General features: G+C 38.9%; 1 protein-coding gene across 2 annotated transcripts in view; it reads left to right on the top strand.

Annotated features, from left to right (window-relative positions):
* The window catches only part of FBN1 (fibrillin 1), a gene marked incomplete at its 5' end in the record, with an annotated part of 144,034 nt that overhangs the window by 75,103 nt on the left and 45,194 nt on the right, over nt 1-23,737 (top strand). For both annotated transcript variants that reach the window (XM_082290967.1, XM_082290966.1), the window contains 16 exons: nt 3,893-4,015; nt 4,925-5,077; nt 7,291-7,344; nt 8,213-8,338; nt 10,183-10,308; nt 10,836-10,955; nt 11,911-12,048; nt 13,025-13,075; nt 15,580-15,705; nt 16,494-16,718; nt 17,880-18,005; nt 18,098-18,226; nt 18,687-18,812; nt 18,941-19,066; nt 19,836-19,958; nt 23,566-23,691. In XM_082290967.1, coding sequence (XP_082147093.1) covers nt 3,893-4,015; nt 4,925-5,077; nt 7,291-7,344; nt 8,213-8,338; nt 10,183-10,308; nt 10,836-10,955; nt 11,911-12,048; nt 13,025-13,075; nt 15,580-15,705; nt 16,494-16,718; nt 17,880-18,005; nt 18,098-18,226; nt 18,687-18,812; nt 18,941-19,066; nt 19,836-19,958; nt 23,566-23,691 — 1,998 coding nt within the window. The remainder of the gene's footprint in view (nt 1-3,892; nt 4,016-4,924; nt 5,078-7,290; nt 7,345-8,212; nt 8,339-10,182; nt 10,309-10,835; nt 10,956-11,910; nt 12,049-13,024; nt 13,076-15,579; nt 15,706-16,493; nt 16,719-17,879; nt 18,006-18,097; nt 18,227-18,686; nt 18,813-18,940; nt 19,067-19,835; nt 19,959-23,565; nt 23,692-23,737) is intronic.

Below are 23,737 nucleotides of genomic sequence, written 5' to 3'. Positions count from 1 at the left end.
AAAGTAAATGTTTGAATAACTTGGTTTTGAGAGTTAGTGATGTGAATGGTGAATTAATTTGGATCCTTGTGTTTATTGAACACTGTACCAGTCCAAAACAGACTTTAGATCAAAATCAGGACAACAAATTGTGTAAAACATCTGAAACATCTCTTGAATGTGATGACTCTTGCACTAGGTATGCAGGAGAGTGCTACCCAGCCTTCAGGTAGGGGAATCAGGTAACTCTAATGAGATGATCCCGTTCTGGCTTTGTAAAAGGGTTGCTTTAGTTGGGATGTGCTTTATTTTCTCAAAAGAGCCATTGTGCATTACCATACAAGTGTCTCCTTAGCCTAACAACTGCCAGCTGTGTTGGCTGCTGCCTTCACACACTTAGGGCAATCACATTTATTTCCATTCTTACCTGTTTTCCATGTGGGATGTGTGTGCTTTGCCAAAGCTGATTTTCCAGCTGGTCTGTGTGTGGGATGTCAGTAAGACTTCAATGCCCATCAGGCCATGGCACATCAGCCAGTTGTGTTCCCACAGATCCCTGGCTGTTCTCTGTGTCATTAGCAGGGATGTGACTCATGGATGCAAGCTCAGCCCAGCCCAAATGCTTGTCTTGATTTTTGCCTTGAATATATATATATATTTATTTATTTAATTTTATTTTTTTTATTACATCAGTCTGTGCCAGTCTGAAAGGCCACCCAAGAAGATTACGGATTACTTAAAACACAATGATGTTCAGTCTTACAGCCTCTGTTATGTGCCTCCTGGCTAAACAGGAGTATGGATATAGTCAAAAAGGGGTTTCTGGCCGTAGAGAAATGTTACTTCTCTGCATCAAAGGAGGAATATTTGAAAATTGTCCAAAGTTGCAGAGAACTCAACTGATTCCTACTGAAAATTGGAACAAATCTTATAGTAAAAAGAAGAATTTCTCCCACTGCTTTTCAGCACTTACCATAAGCCTTGTTCTTTATGAATGAGCATGCAAACATTTATTACATGTTAGAATTGTTACTGGGACAAAATCAAACCAGATTTTGAAACCTGGACACCCGAATTACACCTTTTATCCTCTTCATATTTGTCTCATTTCTTCCATTTGCCCAAAGTATCATGAAACAATTCCCAGGTCTTCAGTGGCTAGAGGAGCACAGCTCTCCAGTTGTGTTACTAAAATTTTAAAAGTTTCATCTTTAATGATGTCTTTTCCTGTGAATTTTTGATGTTTGTCCTTATTGAGTCCTTTCTGTACATGCCAAATGTGCAAAGTAAATAACTGGTGTCCTACAGAACTGCAAGTCTTTGAAACATTCATTATTGACACTGCATATCCTGAATTTGTTTGTCAAGTGCATACATTAAAATCTGACACCAGCTAAAACTCTAAGGTCACGCTTGGGTGTGCAGGGAATTCTTGTGCACATTGGGAATATGTGTATGCACAAACTGACATTTCTGCAGCAAATTGGCTTCCTGCCTGAGCAATTTTGATAGGGAATTGAACATGTGTTCTTGCCAAACTAGGGGATCTACAAAGGAGTGGAAGAGTGCAACTCATTGCTTCTGTAACCATCTCATTTGATGCACTGTAAGCTGAGTTTTCAGCTAGTAGGAAAGGCTTCTAACCCAAAGATGGGGATAATGTAATTAACACTTAGTTCCATAAAATTGGAATTTAAGTATAAGTACAGGGCATATGCTCGGCTGTCTGGTAAAAAATTCCACTTAGACTTTCTGAAATAACATGCCAGAAAAGAATGTTACACCATAGCCTTGTATATTCCCTGAAATACAAGACATGCTGAATTTATTCACCATTAGCTGCTTTCGATGATGATTTGCTTGATTTTTCAGAAACACTTACACTGGGCAGGCAGAAGTTTGAAGCATTATTTCTGTTCCATACATTGTTTCATCTTTAGATCAAACAGGAATTCCCTGATTTGAAAGCCATTGCAAGGCAATTGAAAATGGTAGTTTAGTAGTCTGAGTAAATTTTTCCTGGTTAAAATTGGAGGACTTTGTGTACCCAGCTAGCACTGCTAAGCAAGCTAAACAGAAAAGGCAAAACTCATTGAACATGGAGAACAAATCCATTAGTTGGTTTTCCAGAACCAAGTTGAGTGTATTTTAAGTTGTCCAAATGGTGACTTTTACCACAGAAGACAGCAGAGCGTTCTCAAGGTTAGAAATTTGGACTTTATGCCTGTGTGGAAAGTTGATTAACTCCATGGAATCTCAGCCCTGGTAGAAGCAGAGGCTTTTTACACATCTTTACAGGAACCAGGTTTCCAGCTGATTTGCACCATTTTAAGTGACCCACTTTACCTTTCCAAAAAATGTCTGCAGCAGTATTTCCGACACATTCCTAAATTGGTGCAAAAGAAAAAAGATGGCACATGTCACCCTTTACTAGCTTACAAAATCTTTTTTTGAAAATGAACTACAGGAAACGGGAAAGAACTAATTTTGCCTTTCTGTTTCTATAAATAATCTTAAAAAAAACCAACTTTCCTTTTTTTTTTAAGCTTGTAGGAGAATCTGTCATAGGAGTTCAGTGTTGTCTACCAAAATAACTGTCTACAACATTAAATAATAAGGGCTCATTTTGAATCCCAACTCCATTTTTATCTCCACTGAGTAAGGACTAAATTTAAAAGTGGCAAAAGCATTTAAGATTTGTCTGAAACAGAACAAAAGATTGCAGGATGAAGTAGAAATGAATTGAGCCCATGTACTTAAATATAGCTTTTATTTTAAAATGCAGTTTGAAAAAGGAATCTTGGATCATACAAGCCGTGTTTTATGCCAAACAACACAAACTAAGTAAAACACAGAGGTGTTTCACTCTCAATTTGCCCTTTTAAGGTCAGAAAAAAGGAAATTGTCACACACACTGTCTCTTGTATATAGTATGGAGAATTGTTATGAAGTGATTATTTTATAAAGGTTATACATACTTCCAAACAATATTTTAAACACTCCTTTTATCACTTCTAAAATGATGATATGCTCTCTGCATCTAGAGAATGATCTTACTATTAGCAGGTTACACAGCCTATGTAGTTTTTTTACTAATTTAACATCCCTTTGTGATAGTCTAATATTATAAGGCTTCATTCCTGTATTTCATTGCTATGGGCCTTACTGTTCAACATGCCAGTGTTGGGCAAAGGTGGTGGCTTGTGCTGGGCAATTACTCAGGGCTCAAATCATTAGCAAATTCCTTTCAAGGCTGGAGTGCAGTCTGTTCATTTAAAGTTTATAAAATGGGCTATAATGAGCATCCAATAGGAAAACCCAATTGTCATGCAGATCACCAGAGGGACAGGGACTGTGGGCAGGGACTGACTGGGGAGATTCAGATGTGCTTCCAGAAACTGAGCCCAGAGCAGGAGGAAAGGAAATTCTTTGGTGGCCCTGTGAAGGCACCTTGTGGGGGGGTAAAAGATTCAATTTGCTGTTTGGACTGATTTCTTACAGCATGAACTGTTAATACGGAAAGGGAACGTCCTGTTACATACTGCATGAATCCTTTGTTTTAGCAGCCATCGTTTCCTCCTTCCTCCAATTATGATTTTGCCTGAATGACCCTTAAATCGGAACATGTACCTCTTGGGAACAAGTTAGAAAAATGTAGCCCCTTTTATTCTCCAAGGAGAGCAAAATCGTTTTGTTCTGTTTATTTCTCCTGAATTTGGCATTTTCTTATTCTGTTTCAAAGAACGAATTCATCACTATTGCTAACAAAATCTTTACTTGAACTACTGTCCGTTTACCCTTGATATTTTTCTATAGGATACGTTGAAAATAAGCTGCACAAATGCAAGTTTCAGCCAGGCATTGAACACTATGTAATTTAACTTCTAATAAAGCTCGTTCTGTTCTCCAACAGACATCAATGAGTGTGAGACAGATGGAATATGCATGAACGGGCGCTGTGTGAACACTGATGGCTCTTTCAGATGTGAATGCTTCCCTGGCCTTGCAGTAGGACTGGATGGACGTGTCTGTGTTGGTAAGACAAACTTAATGGAGTCACAATTAACCAAGGTTAAGGCATCAATGCTAGACTGATGGACAGATCAAGTCTGAATGTAGAATTTACCATTTTTTCATGGAATGGTGGGTAGTAGTTATAGTGGATACTAACAGCTCTGGGATGCTTGCTGTAATAGCCCATTTTGCTCCGTTTTCATTTCGTTTTTATTTAAAGAGAAAAAAAGTGTGGGTCAAATCACAAGGTTAGGTAGACTATACAGTCTAGAGGTAACTAGTGCTGTATCAGTTCTGAGAAGGTGAGAATTTGCCCTGTTTCTGTCAATGTAAAACTCTTCATTTGTCACTAAGCTCAGAGATTTAATTACTGTCACCTCTTTTTAACGTGGGATGTACCCAGTTTTCTGCCTGTTTTTGTACAAGCTCAGTGTTTGATTATAAAATGCTAATGTGCCTGACAGCCATTTGTGGGCCAGTTCTTAAATAAAGAGAAAAATCACCCCTGGATCTGAAAACGTAAACATATGAAGTCTTATGTACTGGAATAGCATTAATGACTTTTTCTTGGGTTTTTACAAGCAGAGAAAGAGCAAAGACTTTGTCCATTTTCCCCATAGCTTCTCACTAGTTCAAGGTTAAGAGCTGATTGTTTGCCTAGTAGTTCACTAATGCATGTTAAGTCAGTAAATGCAGTAACACTTTGTATGCCTGAGTTCTTGGGAGCATGAGGAAGAAGAATTTCCTGTCCCGAGTAGTGGGGGGGGTGGGGGAGTATAGGTGGCTGAAAAGCAGAGGGAAATAGTGAAAGATCCGTTGTTTTGACAGCTATTTCATGGTGTTTATGACACCCGAGCTGCATTTAATACTTGTCATAATTGATGGCAGGATAGTTGGCTATGGCAGGATTAAGAGAGATTTCTTCCCTCAGATACACATATGCGGAGCACATGCTATGGTGGCTACAAGAGAGGCCAATGTGTGAGACCATTAACGGGTGCAGTTACAAAGTCAGAGTGCTGCTGTGCCAGCACTGACTATGCCTTTGGAGAGCCTTGCCAGCCCTGCCCAGCACAAAATTCAGGTATGCCATGTTCACTGGTAAATATTCTAATTTACCATTTCTGTTGATAAACTGTTTTTGGAAAGGTAGAAGAAAGTTTTTTATTAACATTGCAACTTAAATCAGGAGATTAAATTGTTGTATAACGTGTTACATGCTTTGAACAGTCTTCTGTTTTGTATGTTTTAAGGCTATGGGAGATATTTTTTTAAAGCAACAGTAAATTACAATGTCTGGGTCCAGATTTGTTATGCACATTAAAAACAAACAGGACATTTTTAGGCAACAAACTGTATTCTGGTAGATGTAGATAACGAAAAATATAATTTTTAACTCAAGTTAGTAATGGAAAAAACTTGATTAATTCATAGATTCAAATTCTTATGTACACCTGCCAATCAGGTGTTTGCTGCATGACTCCTATATCCTTCAAGTGATCTGAAGCAGTTTATTCAGTACCTCACCTTTGGGTAGTCAATGCACAAACAAATGTCCAGTTCAGTTTCTTGCGAATACTTGAGTCTGTCACTGAAATCCCCCCCAAGTGAAGTTGTCTGGGCCATAACTTCTCTCTGGCAAGAAAGCACTTCTAACCATTCCAGTGGGCAGAAGTGTTTTAGGAAAACACTTCTTCCAACAAGACTCAGCTGACACAGTCCTTGCCTTGAAGCCAGTAAATTAAAGGACCTTGCTTTCATGGAGGTGACTGACTGCAGGGAGCTGGTTTGAAACCTCAATTGGTCAAGTGTTTCTTGTCACTCAGCAAATTTGTTGTTGCATATAAAGAAAGCGTGCCATTTGATGTGTCGTTCCAAGGCATGTCATACTACCATGGTATTGGCTTTGTAGGCAAAAATAATTCTAGATTTATTTTTCAAATCTGTTTTTAACGATAGCTTTCTGAAAGCATTAGGGAGACAAAACCAGTTGGAACAAATTAGGCTGGTAGGGCTGATGTGAGCTCTTCAGCAGGAACTTGCTGATGACCATTTTATAACTTGGTGTGTTGTTTAGAATAGCAAAACACCAAGGACATGTTAGCAAAATAGAAAAGAGCTTTTCCAGCAGCCTCTGGTGATGTTAGTGGGCCTTTCTTACTGTACAGTAGAGTAGAAATCTTCTACAAATACTGGACTCTGTATCATTGACTTCAGTGTTATGTTTGATTTACTTTATTGGAACATTTACATATGTGTAAGCTATTTTTCCTGTGTTGTTTTCCTCACCTCTTCAATTGTCAAAAAAAGGCTGTCTCATGTAGAGTGAAGTGTAGCATTTCTTTGGGCTTTCAGTGGGGGAGGGAAGGAGAAGATTTCTTAGAGAAGCATTTTACCAGAGAGACTGAAAAATATTCCTGAAAGGAAGACCTCTGTGCTCCTCAGAAGCAATTTGCAGAAGTTCCTGCCATTCTAGACTAAATTCTGTTGATGCACATTCAGAGCAGGTCTGCTTTCACATGCAGTGACAGTGATTATTTGATTCAGGCCAGGATACATATTAATTTGCTGGTTATGTTAATAGTGGGAGATGTGTTGCATGGAATTTTCTCAAAGAGAACACAGCTAATTCCATAAATATTTTTAATATTTATTAATTTTAGCAGTGTAAGTATTTTGGATGTTGTTATAGTGAAAATATATTGAAAAATGTTGACCTATATGGCAATAATTAGTGCTGAGCTGGCTCTCAGTTTGTGCTATTAATTGTCCTGAACTCAGAAGAAGAACTTGAACCCAGAAGTGAGACATTTGAGAAGCTTTGACACATATTTTAATTTTATTTTTTGTAAGGATAAGATACTGTGAACTCATGAAGACACTTCTGCTAAACGGAGTTAAATATGGGGCAGATTTATAGGAAAAAATGTTGTGTTTCCTGGTCTCTTTGAACATGCACCTTGAGCAAGGACTTGGACATACAAGTTCTGGAGAATCTTGCTGTGATTATATTATGGTTCATTTGTGTAGGAGGACCAGCATGAAGTTTATGTCTATTCTTAAATGCCACAGTTTGTCATGTGAAGTTTTTACTCATCCATCTTCATAAGCAGATTCAGATCCTGAATCTGCTAAAATGCTTCACGGGTTCAGAATACTGTGAGGTTATTAACATTTTCAGAAGAATTGAAAGGCATGTTAATAATCTTTCTAATAATTGCCATAGTGTAAATGGTGATGCTGAAAGCAATGAGCTAAGAAAGAATATTCCAATAAGTATTTTAATATTTTTTCCAGCTGAATATCAGGCTCTGTGCAGCAGTGGAACTGGCATGACTGCAGGAGGGAATGGTAAGATCACCTAATGTAATTCAAACTATAGCACTTTGGTCTGAAAGTGTTACCTTGATATCTTTAATTTGTTAGCCATGCTGGTGGGGATGGTGACAGAAGAGGATGGGAGAAAGGCTTAGGGTGAAATGAATGGAGCATGAAGTTTCAGGATCATGACATTTCACCTGTGGGGCCTCTGTTTTACATCTTGGAGTGAATGTAAGTGCCATTATAAAATAATGACAAATTTATGAGAAGTGTCGTCACCTACGTGACTTTTTATGTAAATTATATTTGCATATTTCAGGTGAAATCATCCTGAAGAATAAACATATTGAACATTGAGCTTACTCATGTTTTCATCTGTCAAAATAGGCCAGAGTTTGTTTAACTACAAAGAAGAGGGAAATGATTACAATAAAAGCTTTGTAGTCATAGAACTGGGAAACTTCAAACTCTTAAGTCAGTCAATGCTTACTAGTAGATTTGCTGGCAGTAGATAGGGAAAAGCACTCAGAAAGAAGGAATATTAATACTTTGGCAAGTGATGCCATCTGGAAATGCTGTGAATCAGGAGATATGGGGAGTATTAATACGTGGGCTTTTCTAAATCTAATCTGTTACCCCAGTTTAATATTCCAGTTCTTACCTACAGTTGAAAGTTTCCTAAGTGACCATGGGCTAGAGATAAATCAATGTTAAAGAGATGCTTTTTTCTCTTGGATGTGAATATTTAGGTGTGAATTTCCTGGTCAGAACTATAATTATAAATATGGAGCAGCCAATGTTAATGATATTGAAACTGTCTTTTCCTAGTTTGGAGAATTAACCCCTACAAGCCCTCAACGACTGGCTCTGATGTTTGGGTTTCTTTACCTTTATGTAGATATTAATGAGTGCTTATTGGATCCCGATCTCTGTCCAAATGGAAGGTGTGAGAATCTGCATGGAACATACAAATGTTATTGTGACCCTGGATATGAAGTAGACTCAACTGGGAAAAACTGCATTGGTATGAAATGTCTTATCCCTAAAGTATTTATAAAGAATCATCATATCCTTTTTCAAACTCTGTTGGCTAAACTATCCAAATCTATACTTCTGGTCTTTTCATAAAAGCAGAGGCTGCAGCCTTCTCTTGAACATGACTGGTCTGACCAGTGTACAGTATTCTGATGAAGTCTGACCAGTGCCTTGTGTAGTCGTGCCAGAAATTCTCCATTGCCCCATGGAATATCCTGCCCAAACTGATTCTAGAGTGGATTAGTCTTTTCTCAAATAAGTGTTATACTGTGGGATCAAAGTCAACCTCTAATTGGGAGTTACATCCAGAGTTTTCTCACTAGCCTTCAGCTGATGAGTTCTGGTTTCTAGCATGTTATTGTTACTGGTCCCTAACTGCAAAGTTTTGAATGTTGGTGATTATATTTCATCTTACTTTTCTTGTTCATGTTGTCGAGATTAATTTAGCCTTGCCTGATTCTCTGTATTGGTAATAGCTTCCAGCTTAGTGTTGTCCGCAGTTTTTGATTCCATTCATTTTTTACTTCTGCATTACAATGAATATTTTATAGGACCAGTCCCAAGACTGATCCTTGAAAGCATTTCTAATATCCTCACTTCATCATGATAATTCTCTTTTTTAATATATCCTACTGTAACCTCTTCTTCATCCAGCTCTGGAACCACCTTAAAATTCTTAAATTCCTTTCTATTATCTCCTGCTTACGTAGTAATTTTATTTGGGTTCTGTATTCTCTACTTAAGCCTAAATAGCTTAAGTCATCTGTGTTATCCCAGTCTAAACTATCCATTATCTTTATTAAAAAAAAAAAAAAAAAGTTGATCTTTCTTAGATACAAATCACACTGTAATTCATCCCATTTTCCCATTTGCTTCTTTGGCTTTAATCATCCCTGTCCCATTCCAGTGTTCTCTTGTAGCTGATGGCATCTCTTCTCCCAGTCCATCTGTGAGTTTCCAGACGCTTCCCAGCCCACCCTGTTGCAGGCCACATCCATGCTCCATCACAGCTGTTTCCCATTCTCCCATAATGTTCCACCTGGCCCTCTCTCAATTTTTCTGAACTCCGGTGAAGCTTCCCACATGGTCTGTTTTATTCTGCAAGTCTCCCTTCTTTTCCTAGCACTTTTGCTGTTCCCAGCTGCTGCGCTGACCCTCTGAGTCTTCCCAACTTCTCTCAACACTTTCTGAGGCCTCTCTGACTTAGCCAATTGTTCCCGTCTGCTCTCTGGGTCTCTCCTGGTCTTCACCTGCTATTCATGGCCCATTGCCACCTTCTTGCAACTTCTCTCTAATGACCACAGTTCTTCCAAAGATTTCCTCAGGGTTCTTGAAATTTAGCACTAGCAATCCTATTTAAATTTTTCATCTCTGAAGCAAGTGTAGACTTACATTAGCCTTGTTAACCATAACATCTAAGACAGTTCAGAGCCAGCCTGGAAAAAATGATGACTTAAAGACCAGGATGATCAGCAAACCTTTTCAAACCAATCCTCTGCTTGTTTCTTTCATGGCTGTGGGGGCTGCTGTGCAGGGACTGAGAGACTTCATAGACCTAGTCCACAATAAAGGCAGGATGAAAGTGTGATCCCCAGCTTTATTTTGAACTGTGGTGTGGCTCTCACATACATATGAATATGTGAGGAAAGGAAGTACAAACTCTTGTGCAAACCTGTTGTCTACAAAAAGAATCCAGTATTCATATTCCACACATACCACATCCCCCTGCCCTATTTGTCTCTTCTGAAATGTGGCTCTTGGGAGGGAAATTCAGTCTTGACTTCTATTCCAGAAATGTTTCATTTCTTAAAAAGTTCTTTATTTTCATTGTAGATATTGATGAATGTGCACTGAACATGCTGCTTTGTGACAATGGGCAATGCAGAAATACCCCTGGAAGTTTCACCTGCACCTGTCCAAAAGGATTTGTATACACTCCTGATCTAAAGACATGTGAAGGTAATTGGTAACACACCATTTAATCCTAGTTTTATTCATTTGGGTTGTTCTCAGATTGTGCCAGAAATACTTTGAACCTTGATGGGGATATAATGTGTAAAACTAAAAAAATCACCATAAATAAATTCTATGGGGAAATAGGAGAATGAGAAGAGACAAGGCCAAAAAAGCCATTAGATAACCTCATGGAATAGCCTGTGTTTACTCTCCCTATATACTACTATCAGTGAGCCCGCACTGTGCCAAGGGTGAGAAAAACCCAAGCTTTACAAATCTGTTTTTTGAGGAGCAGAGCCAAAGGGCTCCTAGTTTGAACCCTTTTTGAGCCATAGACAGTTCGAATGTGTTAGTGTGTCTTTGGGACACGTGCACGTTAGTCTGTTGTGAAGAGTTTCATAACAGAAAAGGGGAATATCAGGAAGATTGGTTATGAGGAAAGCTTCGTCCCCTTTTTCCTAAATTGAAAAGAGCCATATGTATTTTTGTTAATGTTTTCTGGCACTAGCAGCAGTGTGTTTCTTTTCTAGATATTGATGAATGTGAATCTAACCCCTGTGTTAATGGAGTGTGCAAAAACACACCAGGCTCTTTCGTTTGTGAATGTTCTCCCGAAAGTACTTTGGATCCAACCAGAACCATCTGCATAGGTATTTATTCTTCTGAAGATTTTATGTTTGCTGGTTAAAAATGTCCAGTTACATGCGAACATTGTACACCACCAGCTTTAGAAAATACTTTAAAATAACTTGTGTAGATAAATATAGTGGAAAACGTAACAGAAAAAATGTTAAGAAAGTGCTTGTTTTCACCATTCCTGTGGGTGCATGAAGTGCACTTGGGAGCTTAGTGTGCTTCCATGCCAGATTTGAAAGAGGTGAAAATTTTTTCTGAGCAACGCAGAAGGGTTAAGACTAGTACTTCAGGTCTGTGCTCACCTCCTTAATTTCTCCTATAATAAGGTGAGCATGTTCTAATTAGGATCTGCTCTCTGGAAGGAATTTTCTATTTGAGATGGAGCATGAACAAGTTATGCACAGTCGAGACCAGCTCAAGAGCATCCACAGACAATGCTGTGATTCAGATACTCTGTAGGCTCATCATTTCCTTTCTTGCCTGTTCTGTTGGGACAGTAATTTATAGCTCTTGTCTAGTCAGTGAGGAAAGCTGTAGGACTACAGCTGTCTGATCCTTAGCTATCTTCTGCCACTCCCTGTATGGGAAAATACCCAGACTGTGGGATCTAGCAAAACAATGGAAGATGTAGCAAGGGTTCATGTCTACTCTGTTCTTCTGCATGTGCCCCTAATCTGAGTCATAATAAATACAGGGACTCACATCTTGAGTGTTATTGATATGCTGCCTGTTAAAGACAATAAGCATAAACTAGGATATGCAAGAGCTCTGTGCTGGGATGATTTTAGGCTATAGTTCAGCATAGAGAAGGTTAAATTAAGAGATTTTAAAATAAATTTAGTTCTGATGTGGTAAATTATAGTGAAAGGATGATTCTTTTTCATGGTTAAATTCACATGTGTTTGTAAAGACAGTAATGCATAATGCTAGAGAATCTGCATGAAAATACATCGGTTTTTTTCCAAACAGAAACTGTCAAGGGTACCTGTTGGCAGAACATAGTGAATGGAAGGTGTGAAATAAATATCAATGGAGCAACTCTGAAGTCCCAGTGCTGTTCCTCACTAGGTGCTGCTTGGGGAAGCCCGTGTACGCCATGTGAACGAGGTAATGCTCTTCATTTTCCTCAGGAGCCTGGGGCTTTTCCTCCTCTGAGGTTGGTCCAGATGATTGTCAGAGAAGTTGGGCACAGGGTAGACAAATAACTTCAGTTGTTCTGTTATCAAGCCGTCACTCCTTATTCAGTCCCAAAAAAGAGAAGTCTTAGTATTTGAGAGGTAGCATGCAGCTATAGAAGATTCTAAATGGATTTTACAGTAAATACTTTACAAGTTTAAGCACTGAAGGGAAGGGACCACACCTACAGTCTGTAACTTGCAGCCTTACTTTAGCTCGGTTTGTCATAATTAGTGATCTGGAGTTCCTAATGATGTAGCAATAAATGCATGTTCCCCAGAGATCCCAAGGAAATGTTCACAACAAATGGATCTTTGGTGTGGTAATGGAGGGAGGAGAGGGAGTAGCCCTTTTTATTGTACTCTGTAGATTAACTGATGACCTGGAGACTCATAGAGTTGATCAAGAAATGGGTTGAGGTCGCTGCATATTCATTTGATCATTTTACTGGACTGTGGGATGAGCTGATGAATGCAGAAATGTGTGTGGGTTGTTATTTCTATATCCTGAAAGCTGCTAGTTTGTTTAAATCTTTGGTTAATTTCATTCTGTATATCTTAACAGGATTCATCCTCATTCATCCATGGCAAATAGGGTTGTAATGTGCTGTGATCAAGTGAAATGAATTAATTGGTTTGAATGAAGCAGCAATCATAACCACTTTTGGTTTAGCTAGCTGAGACACATGGGAAGCAAAAGAGGATAAAGGCTGACACTCTATATAGTTTATGTAGTTGCCCCATCTTCTCTCTTTATTATTTCAGAAACTACTGGGATACTGTCTAAGCACTCAGACTTCTCATAGCAATAAACTAGATAATGTTTCACATGATCAGTTTTGCACAATAAATTAATGTTGAGTTTTGGACTCTAGTGTTCTGAAGCTTCATTTTTGTTTGTTTTACAGACCCAATATGTCAAAAGGGATATTCAAGAATAAGAGGAACATTGTGTGAAGGTATTTATTGTTGCCTTAATATAAATCAGAGCTTGAATGAAAAAATGCCAGTGTTTTGATTTAAGTGGTTAATTTAGCATAGAAGAACACTGTGCCAAGTTCTTACCTCGTGTTGTTCCATTGACTTCATTAGAGTTATATCAGGGATGAATTTGGTTTCAGTTTGTTTAACATTCCTGCCTACTCACAGTTTATCTCAAAGTACACACTTGCAAATATAATGTCTACCAGTATAAGGAGGTGGTTTTTTCTCTTCAAATACTGTTAACTGAGTAACCTGTTTTTACAAAGTATGTGTCTTATGTATACTACAAAACATGGCATAATACAGTGGTATGATAAGCCATTACTATGCTTTAGAAAAAGAATGTTCAAAGCCTGTAGTTCACGTTAGGGTTTTTTTTTTTTCCCTAACCTTGACTTTCTCCCATACAACATTATATGAAAACTTATACATTCCAAAACATATTTTCACTGTCCTATTAAAAGAAAAAAAAAAAAAAAAGCATCAGGACACAGTTATACTTTGGTTAAAGAAAAGGTTAAAGATATTTTAGATGTGTAGTTTTTTCTTGGTATGAGATGACTCTATACTATTCTGTGAGAATTGAAGGTCCCACCCTATTTCATCTCTGTTTGAATTGATTTGAACCCCTGGAAAAGTACTGCATATTTACATAATATGCCGAAGCTCAGAGTCTCAAACTGCTGTGGGTCATCCTGACTGACAACATCTGACATGACACTGCAGTTAAAATATTTTTAAAAAATTACTCCCATATGTAGCTTCCATAAAGAAACATTGTTTTTTTCCCTTAAAAAAAAAAAGAAAAGAGGAACACCCTCGCACATACTCTTTGCTTTCCAAATGATGACTGAATATCTTGGCATGTCTGTGCTGCAGACCCACTGTACATAACTTATCTGACCTCAGCAACACTTTGTGGAGTGTGTAAGTGAAAGGAAAGAAGAAAAAAGTGGGCCCACCTATCTCTCTTCACAAGGAAAGTCTTAGAACATTTTCAACACTGCTGGGATGGAAAGTTTATCCTTCCAAGATACAGACATAACTGTTTTCAACATTTCTTTTACCAGCACATCGGATTACATCTCTTACGTGCTTTAATCTTTCTCATTTCAATGGGACATGGATAGCCCCAGGTTTTTCAGAGTAGTTTCCCCTTCCTTGTAACATTATGAAGCCTTACTTGGTTTTCAACCAATGTAAGCATTTTTCAAGACAGGGAAAGGTCTCTAGGAAATTTACTGGCAAGTTAGAGACAGGAGTAAGTTTAGTTCCCAAAAGGTGATAGTCAGTTCTCCCATACGCAGCCCATGTAAAATGAGTAATAGATCTTGTGCAAGGAAATAAGCAAACTGAATTGGCAGCATTCCTCTCGTTTACGGGTGAGCCCTGGAGTTGTCAGCTGCAATATTGCTCACAGGCCGTGAAGAGTGTTTCAGTGGTTTCTAATAATCCACTGGCTTTACTTCATACCTTCCAGTCAATTTGCAGTATCTGTTCAAGGGCAGAGGCCACTGATTTGCCCCCCAGCGTTTATCCTCCATCGTGCTCCGTGAGGTTTAAGAGATGCAGAGCCTCTTTGCACCAGGAGTTTTGTATGGAGGCCTAACCAGCCCAACCTTCCCCCTTCTTGGTTACTCTATACATGAGTATTCATCTACAGTTTGCCAGTCATTCTTTTTCCATTTCTTGTTCTTATCCTCTCCTGTCATAAAAATTGTCACCCTTCATCTTGGAGCCATGTTTAATGCTGGAGGCTTCTTCCCAAGGCAGTTGCCACAAAGGGCTTGGGTGGGAAGACCTCACACTTAGATTACTAAACATTTATTGGAGCTCAAGCCAAGCTAATATATTTAATCAAAATATCCTTACCCAAAAGTGCTAAATTTGCCTCTTAAGTATAGAAATACAGTTTTTACTTAACGAAGTTAAACTCTGTGTGTAGTTGTAAGGAGGTTATTTTAATATATATACAGTTGCTAGTTGCTGACAAGGCCATAGGGCCAGATTTCAAATGGTGTTGTAGTTTCCAGACATGCAGATAGAAAAAAATTCTCAAAAATCTTTAAAAAATACTGACTCTAGTTGGAATAATGCATGTCATTTTGTACTTATCTTGGTCTTTCTTTGCCCATTTGCTTCAAATATCTGGCCCACAGTGAGTATAAAAATGGATATAGTTTTTAAACACCCCTCCCTTTCCTGTTGCTTTTGAGTTTGATTTCAGTATATGTAGAAATGGCAAATAGCAACATGTATGATTTCTCATCATCAGCAGTTTTCTGTAATTAATTGCTTCTGGCTGACTTGCTTAGGGAACTGTAAATGTTTTGAATTTTTTCAGGCCATGTAAACTGCTGTGGTTTTTTATTTTATCCTAAAAACATTAGAATATTATTATTTTCTATATTTTTGCTAATTTGTTCATGTTTAGCATGCTAGTGATTACTCTTACTCACTTCTTTTTTTGTTTTAATAGATGTTAATGAATGTGAGGTGTTTCCTGGGGTCTGTACAAATGGGCAGTGTGTCAATACCTTGGGATCATTTGTTTGCCAGTGCCCCAGTGGAATGACTTTAGATGCTTCTGGACGAACTTGTCTTGGTAGGTATTAATTCCGTGTACAGGTCTGCTAGGGAAGAGCAGATCTCTGCAGTGACCAGTGGTTGCACTGCATGTTTTCTAACAAGTAAGGAGAAGTATTTTTGCCCATTTTTCAAATGGAATTAGTCAGGGACATGAACTTAGTTCTATTGGAATAGGAGCAGATTCCAGTAGTAGTAGCTAAAGCCCGTTACCATCTGCTAGCTGGTGAGTAGCATTGATTCCAGACTGTTCATCTGACAAATCCCTGCAGATCATATGTGCTCTTAGCACTCTTCATCTGCAGCCCTGCTGAAACCACCTTCCACAAAGGCTGAACAGTGGAGGACACACCATTGTGGCCCTGGACTTGGCCACGGCATGCACCTTGATGGAGGGTGCAACAAAATATCCAAGTTTTGTATGCTGCCCACCCACAGCACCTTTGTCCATTTATGACAATAAATGCCCAAGATTGCTGTCTGAACAAGGCATAGCTTGTAGTAACTAAAAGGCCTTATGTAAGTATGGCAAGCTGGAATGTTTAAAATCCTTTTCTGATCCAAAATTTACTTCAAGTGTTGAGCACCATTTTTCAGAGTGGTGCTTTAGACTTACTTCAACTGTTAATGTCTGAGTTTAGCATTAATATTTTGCTGTTAAGAATTATGCAGTGAGCTTGGGATGGTCCTCCGAGTCCACAAAAACACAGAGCAAACTGTCCTGTGAAGGGATTTGGGAAAAAAAATCCACTGCAGTGAACTAAATTTTCTCTTTCTTTCTCCACATGTTGTTGAATTGCCCAACAGACATTCGCTTGGAGAGTTGCTACCTGCAGCACGAGGACGAGCAGTGCACCTCCCAGATCCCGGGCCGGCACCGCATGGACGCCTGCTGCTGCTCCGTGGGGGCAGCCTGGGGCTACGAGTGTGAGGAGTGTCCTCTCAGGGGAACTCCTGAGTTTGAAGCTCTTTGCCCAAGGGGACCTGGGTTCTCTACGAAGATAGAGATAAGTGGGAAGCCCTTCTCTAAAGGTATGTGATCCATTTGTGGTTAATTGCCAGCAAATCCTGAAGGCTTTTACTCTTCCATCAGACAACTCCTATGGGTTTGAAAATTTCAGTGATAGGCACTTCACTCACCGTAAGGCACATTTGAAAATCCAATTAGATTTCATGGCAACTAAAGCCCAAATAAAATACAAGAGAATTTAGTTCATGTTACAGACCATTAAATACCATATAATTCTGCAGCCTCAAAACAAAGAATTTGTGTCTCTCACTAGAGAGGTTAAATTGTGCCTGACTTTGCCTCCTGGCATCTCACAGTACAAGAACTGGAACAAGCTGGGCAGTCAGCTTTGGATGCATTGAAAGAGCAGTCCTTACTTGTGAAGGGTGCAACAAATGTAATTCTGCTGTGGAGCAACCAAGAAATGGTGAATAATTTTGGAAATTTCTTGTGAAGCTACTTGGAGAAGCAGAGGAAATAGCTTCCAGGATGATGGCTCAAATCAGAGAATTTTATTTACTGTAAACCAAGTCATGTTATGACTCTTGTTGGTAAACTTCCAGCATTAAGTGGGAATCACACAGTGACGCCCTAGCACCATGTGTTGAAAGCTGTCTTTCCAGGGTTACCAGTGGGGTTAAGCTGGACAATGTCAAAAGCTACCCAAAAACTAAACATTATGAAGTCTGAAATGAGGGGAAAACAGATATGAATGACTGTTGCTGTTGTTAGTTTCAGCCTTGGTTTTATAAACAGTTACTAAGCCATTATTATCCATAAAAAAAGTGGCATGTGCTTTTATTTATGCTCATTATGTTTTCTGTGACTCATGGAAGTCACATTTTTCTCAGAAATCAGAAGACAGAGTGATTCTTTTCGAAGCTGTCTTTGCCTTGATCCTCTGTCCACTGAAATCTTACTGAGCTGCAAATCACATCCTGCAGGACAAAGGGGAGACTAATACTAACTTTGTGAAAGAAAGTGTTCTTGGCAATTCCAGCACAGAGTGCCTACACTATTAGGTAGGGGGAAGTCAGTATCAGTTTATGTAGTGTGGACTAATTTTCCCAAAAGGAGGGGTCACTGTCATGAAAAAAGATGAGCTCTGATGTCAGCATTGCTCTTTTGTGCACTGTTTTTGTATGAAATGATAACATCATATGTCCATACGATCTCATTTTCAGACATCAATGAATGCAAAATGTTCCCCAGCCTTTGTACCCATGGAAAATGCAGAAATACCATTGGCAGTTTTAAGTGTAGATGTGACAGTGGATTTGCCCTTGATTCTGAAGAGAGGAACTGCACAGGTAAACTTCCTGGATGTCTCTCTTCTGGTTTTGAATTGAAAAGGGCAAACTGAACTCCCTTGAAAATCCTGTGAATGTGTTTTGTGTTACAGATATCGATGAATGCCGCATCTCTCCTGACCTTTGTGGCCAAGGCATCTGTGTCAACACTCCTGGAGACTTTGAGTGTGAATGTTTTGAAGGCTATGAAAGTGGATTTATGATGATGAAAAACTGCATGGGTATGTTTTTTATAGACCTTAGATGTGCTGTAGTATGCTATGTGCTAGTATGCTAGGCATGATTTATTTGGGGGGGTTTTGAAGGTTTGATTGTGCCTGAGTTTAGGCCTCTCTCATTTTGAGAGCCTTATTAAAGCTAAATTTAAACGTGAATTTGCTGCTTCCGCAGGTTGCCAAAGCATATATAAGCAAGGGACAGGATTTTGGGATGTTAAGTTTATCCCCACAATCCCCTTTTTGCTAAGTGAGACAACACCCTGAACCTTGAACTTAAGATAAATTAAGATTTAGAAGAAGCCTTCTTGAATTAATTTTCTTTTTCTAACTGCACTGTGGTGCAAGGGATGGCTGGCTCTAGGACAGGCTGCAGGGTTGATTGACCAAGGCAGATGGTGCTGTGATGGGCTGTGGTGAGGGATGTGCTGGCCCTGCCATGATGTGCCTCCCCTTCTCCCCACAGACATCGACGAGTGTCAGCGCAACCCCCTTCTCTGCCGAGGTGGCACCTGCATCAACACAGAGGGAAGTTTTCGGTGTGATTGTCCTCCAGGCCACCAGATATCACCAAATATCTCTGCATGTGTAGGTGAGACATGCAGGCAAAATCAAGATGGTGCACAGCATTTTGTACCACTCTTGTGTTGTGCATTTACAGCGTGTGCTGTAGTATCATTTTCAGATCTGAAATGTGTTCCTCTTTTTCCTCTGCAACAGACATTAATGAATGTGAGCTGAGCACCAACCTGTGCCGAAATGGCCGTTGTGTCAACCTGATTGGAAAGTATCAGTGTGCTTGCAACCCTGGCTATCAGTCCACACAAGACAAGCTATACTGTGTCGGTAAGGACAAAATCTGCACTGGAGCTCTAGCAAACAGGGAAGATAAAACACATGTAATTGTTTCAGTCTGGTAGTTATATAGTCATTTTTAACCATGATTCAAAAAAATCTATTACAGTTTGTCAAAACAGTATGCAAAACCTCCAAAACGTGCACATCCATTTTTGAGAGAAATGAGTGAAGTTATAGTACTGCTGCACTTAGCTGAGTAACAGATTATTTTCTCTAGTAAATCAATCATGATGCATAAAATCATGTACTATTTTAAATGCCCCAAGACTTCAGACTTTGATGATTAAGAGGGAGTAACTTGTTAGATTAGTTACATATTTAATTAAAAATCATCATTCCTGCTGGACCATGAAATAGAATCATGTGGTTCAATTGCATACATTCCCTCTACTGTGCCATGGAAATACATGAAAAATCCAGTGGCTTTAATTCTGACAAGTAGTTTTTTACCTTGATCCTTAAAAAAACTTCGTTGTCCTAATGATACTGTGGTAACTCAACAGTGCTATTTCTATATGTAGAAGGAGAAGCACAGAAGTATTTGTATATGCAGTCAGGTACCATCTCTTTCCATCCCTGGTTTGCCTGACATCCATCCCAGTGCCTACCTTTGTAAACACTTGAATGTTAGTGTGCAGATGCCAAGTGTAGGTTCTGGATTGATGCTGTACTGGAAAGCTGACTCAAAGTATGTCCTTGAAATGTGCTTTAAAGTAAAAGGTATTGTGGGTTTTAACTGTAATTTTCTCCTTTTTAGATATCGATGAGTGCAGTATAATGAATGGTGGCTGTGAGAACTTCTGCACAAACTCAGAGGGCAGCTATGAATGTAGCTGTAAACAAGGCTTTGCACTCATGCCAGACCACAGGACATGCACTGGTAAGGGAGAGTTCGGGAACTTTTCTGCTTGAAGGGTTTATTTCAATAGTTTAAAAATGGACCTTTTTAAGATTAAAGCTATTGTAACAAATACACTGTTACAAAAAGAAAATAAATGGAAAATGAAGTTCTTTTTCTGAAGTAAGTATCTCCAAATTGGGCAACTGCAGAAAGAAGTGCTTTGAAGGGAATTGATTCTTCATAATTTCAGAAAGTGTACAAGTTGATTCTGATTTTAATAACAAAAAACCTGTAATTTTTTCAGTACGAGTTGAATTTTCCCCTTAAGGTATTATATTAGATCCAAATCCAAAACACGTTGAACACCATTAAAAAAATTACCATGAACAGAAGCCAAAATGCTGTGCATGTGTATTGTATGGTTATGGTGGAGAGGATAGAGGTGCTAGAAAAGAAGCTGATTGCTCTGTTCTGTGGTTGTGTGGTATCTGCTCTTAAGCAAGCAAGAAAATTCCTATTTTTAATTCTTTGTTTAGTCAAATGCAAGTATGCTGCATTACTTCAGAGCTGAAAGACTTGCAGAGAAATTGAAATCTGAACAGTACAAATCTTTCTTAGGAAACAGGTCTTTTGCACTCTTAAAAGGGTTTGTGAGAAAATTTTCAGAGCTCTCTTGTGGCCGGGTGTTCTCCTTTGGGAGTCTGGGAGTCATAATCGCAGGAAGTGAATTGCACTTGGTGATTTCCACATAGGTTACTGGAAAGATAATTCTACCCTACTTTTCTCTTTACTTTTTGCTTCACAGCCACTGGCCTGATGAGGCATGTGAATATTTGCCAGCTGTTTGCCAATTCCATCCAAGAGCTCCTTGAGGAGCATGAGAATTATAACAGGGTTAATCCCTTGGAATAGAATTGCCTTTACGGTTGAACAAATGGAGAGTTTTCTATACTGAATTAACAGAGTGCTCACATTTAGAATTTGTAAATATTTATAGACCTCAAACCAGGGTCTCAATTACCCTGAGGTCACTCACTACCATTCCAGAAGAGAAAAGAGCCCTAAAGCACAGTAAAATGTAGTTTTCCCCCACATTGTAGCTTGCTCTGTCAGAAAGATGTAAAGTAGCCGGCCTTCAGCAAGTATCAGACCCTCATTCAAAGAAAGAATTCAGCTAGAAAAAGTGCAGATTTGATTGACCCCGAAAACCTAAAATATTTAGATTAGAAGTAGTTTGCTTTAGCTCAAGTTTCTAGAAAAGGCAAGCTTTTTCAAAACCTTGCCCAAACACTGGTGTTCGGGGCACTTTTTCAGTGCAAAAATAAAACCAGTTGATCGAAATTGTGCCTCAGCCAGAATCTAAACCCAGTGAGAGGTTTAGAGTGACATGAGAGGGAAGGGAGCAGGGGGGGAGCAGGGTCGCTGAGCCACTGTTTTGTTTTCATCTTCTTGACTTGACTGGGGACCAAATGACCCAAGTGTGCACTTGGACAGTCTTTGGGATCTCAAGTCCCATGGCTAGAAGCAGTTCTGTGCTTTACTCCCCCTTGTCCTTAGCCACCCAAACGCATCTCTAAACCCAGAACCAGAACTGATCATTTAGAGCACCTTCCTGCATATTAAACTGAAATCTTTGGAATAGGAAACTCTCACCTTTCCATTCTCAGAGTCAAAACAGAAGCATCTGCCTTTGCTGTGGGGAGGGGACGGATTCTCTGTGGTTTGTTCACACATTAGCTTGACCCTAAACATGTCCACAGAAGTTTGTTGTCAGATGTTACCTTAGTTGAGAATTTCTGCATCTCTATATCCAGCTTTGACTTGAAAAATAGAATTTCCTTCACAGGCCAGCTGTAATAACTATTAGGTATTCATTTTCATACTCTCCTCTAATAAGGACTTGAGTGCAATAGCCACACATAAAAAGGTTTAAATAGCAGAAACACCACACATCTTTGGATATCAAGTCAAATCTAAGAAAATATCCAGAGATTTGAGGAGTCACCTTCACTACCCTATTAGTCTTGAAGACGCTGCTTTCTTCCCTTGGAAAGATGTTATTTACATATGTAGTAATCTGTTGAATATTCAAAATCCACATGCTAAAGTTTTGCCTCTGCCCAAACCAATAAGAATTTTAAAAAATTAATGACATTTCCTTTTCGTTGTACTAGATACCTGGTTTTACACTGTTAGGTGTTTGTGCATGGTACAAGATATAATAGGACTGTGACCTGCAGTTGTGAAACACCTATTTTACATTTTCAGTTTTCTCTCTGTGTGAATGTGTCTTTTATCTTTAGCATCACACAAAGCTGGAAGCCATCACAGAATATATTTTCTGATAATTGAGCTGGTAAGAATGCTGTGCAGTTCAGTAGTAGGTCAGGTTTGAATTGGTGAGGTTATGCATAAATAATCAGCTCAATTAGGAGAAACAACAGGTTCTTTGTCAGCTGATTTTCCCCCAACTGTGAAATCGGTACAGTGACAGGTTCGTAAATAAAGTTCTTTATTTCTGTCATTATTATTCCCATTTCTAGAGCTTAATTTTGCATGTTAATTCAAATTCCATTCCAAATTAACATTTTCAGGCTAATGTCCATGCCAACATTATTTGCTTGTTAAGATAAACAGGGACTGGTCAGTCTTCTTCCTTGCAGAAGTTGTGTATCCACACAAGCACTAGCTGCTAGAAATACAGCAGAATAATGAACATAATATTTTAAATTAATGTGAGTTCATTTTTTGCAGCTGCATAATTACTGCAATCCACAATAGGCTGCTCTGATAATGAGTTACAACCTTTCTCTTGGAGAGGATTCCTGAATCTTGTCCTTTTTGTGCTGATTTTTTTCCCATGGTATCACTAGGCAGAGTTTCTGATTTTTGCTCTTGCTGGTCTGTGTTGGTGCTGACACAGGAAGATTTTAGGGATTTTTACAAGGAACACTAACATAATCCCAGGGGCTCTGAAAGATTCCAGAACTTAGCATGGTTGCCTTAATATAATAAAGTATCTGCTTCTGGAGCTTGGCTCTAATCAGTGATGGCAATTTTATCAATTGAGAAAACAACTTTTCATCCTAGAGGATGTAACTATATGGCTGGCCAGTCAGCTGAAATGCTAAAAAAGACCATAAAAATCTCCTAGTGGAATAAATGTGTGTACTGTAATTATTCCCATCATGAGCTGAGCTGTTTCCAGTTTGTCACCACCCTTGAGATCATCTGTAGAGGTATTTTGCATGTATGATGGCTTTTTTAAAGCTCTGTCAAGTTTGATATGTTTTTCACTGAATTTGACTTCAGAGCTTCCATTGATTTCAACAATGATGGATTGTATCCAAGAATCCCCAATTATATGTGGCCTTGTGGTGTGACAAAGGTTCCGTTGGGGTTCTTTTCTCTGAAGGAAAAGTTGGTTCCTGTTCCCACTTGAGTCAGAAGGGAATGTTTTGCCACTGACTGTAGCCAGAGACAAGGAGTTTACTCATCAGGACAATTTTGCAATGTACTGCTCAGTTATTTGCAAGGATTCAATCTTCACCATGTTTATCAGAGCATTAAAATGCTTACTTGCCATGATGATGGTTCACTGCATTGCATAAAGGTAACATATTTTAAACCTTATTTTCCCCTGTAGATATTGATGAATGTGAAGACAATCCTAACATCTGTGATGGAGGCCAGTGTACAAACATCCCAGGAGAATACAGGTGTCTTTGCTATGATGGATTCATGGCATCTGAAGACATGAAGACTTGCATAGGTAAGTGAAAGGCACTCTTTCCAAATAGACAGACAATGATATTTAA

This window comes from Coloeus monedula, assembly GCF_965178545.1.
Source record: "Coloeus monedula genome assembly, chromosome: 14".
NCBI classification, from domain to species: Eukaryota; Metazoa; Chordata; class Aves; order Passeriformes; family Corvidae; genus Coloeus; species Coloeus monedula.
The sequence above is the reverse complement of the archived record's forward strand: the minus strand, read 5'-3'. Positions and strand labels throughout refer to the sequence as shown.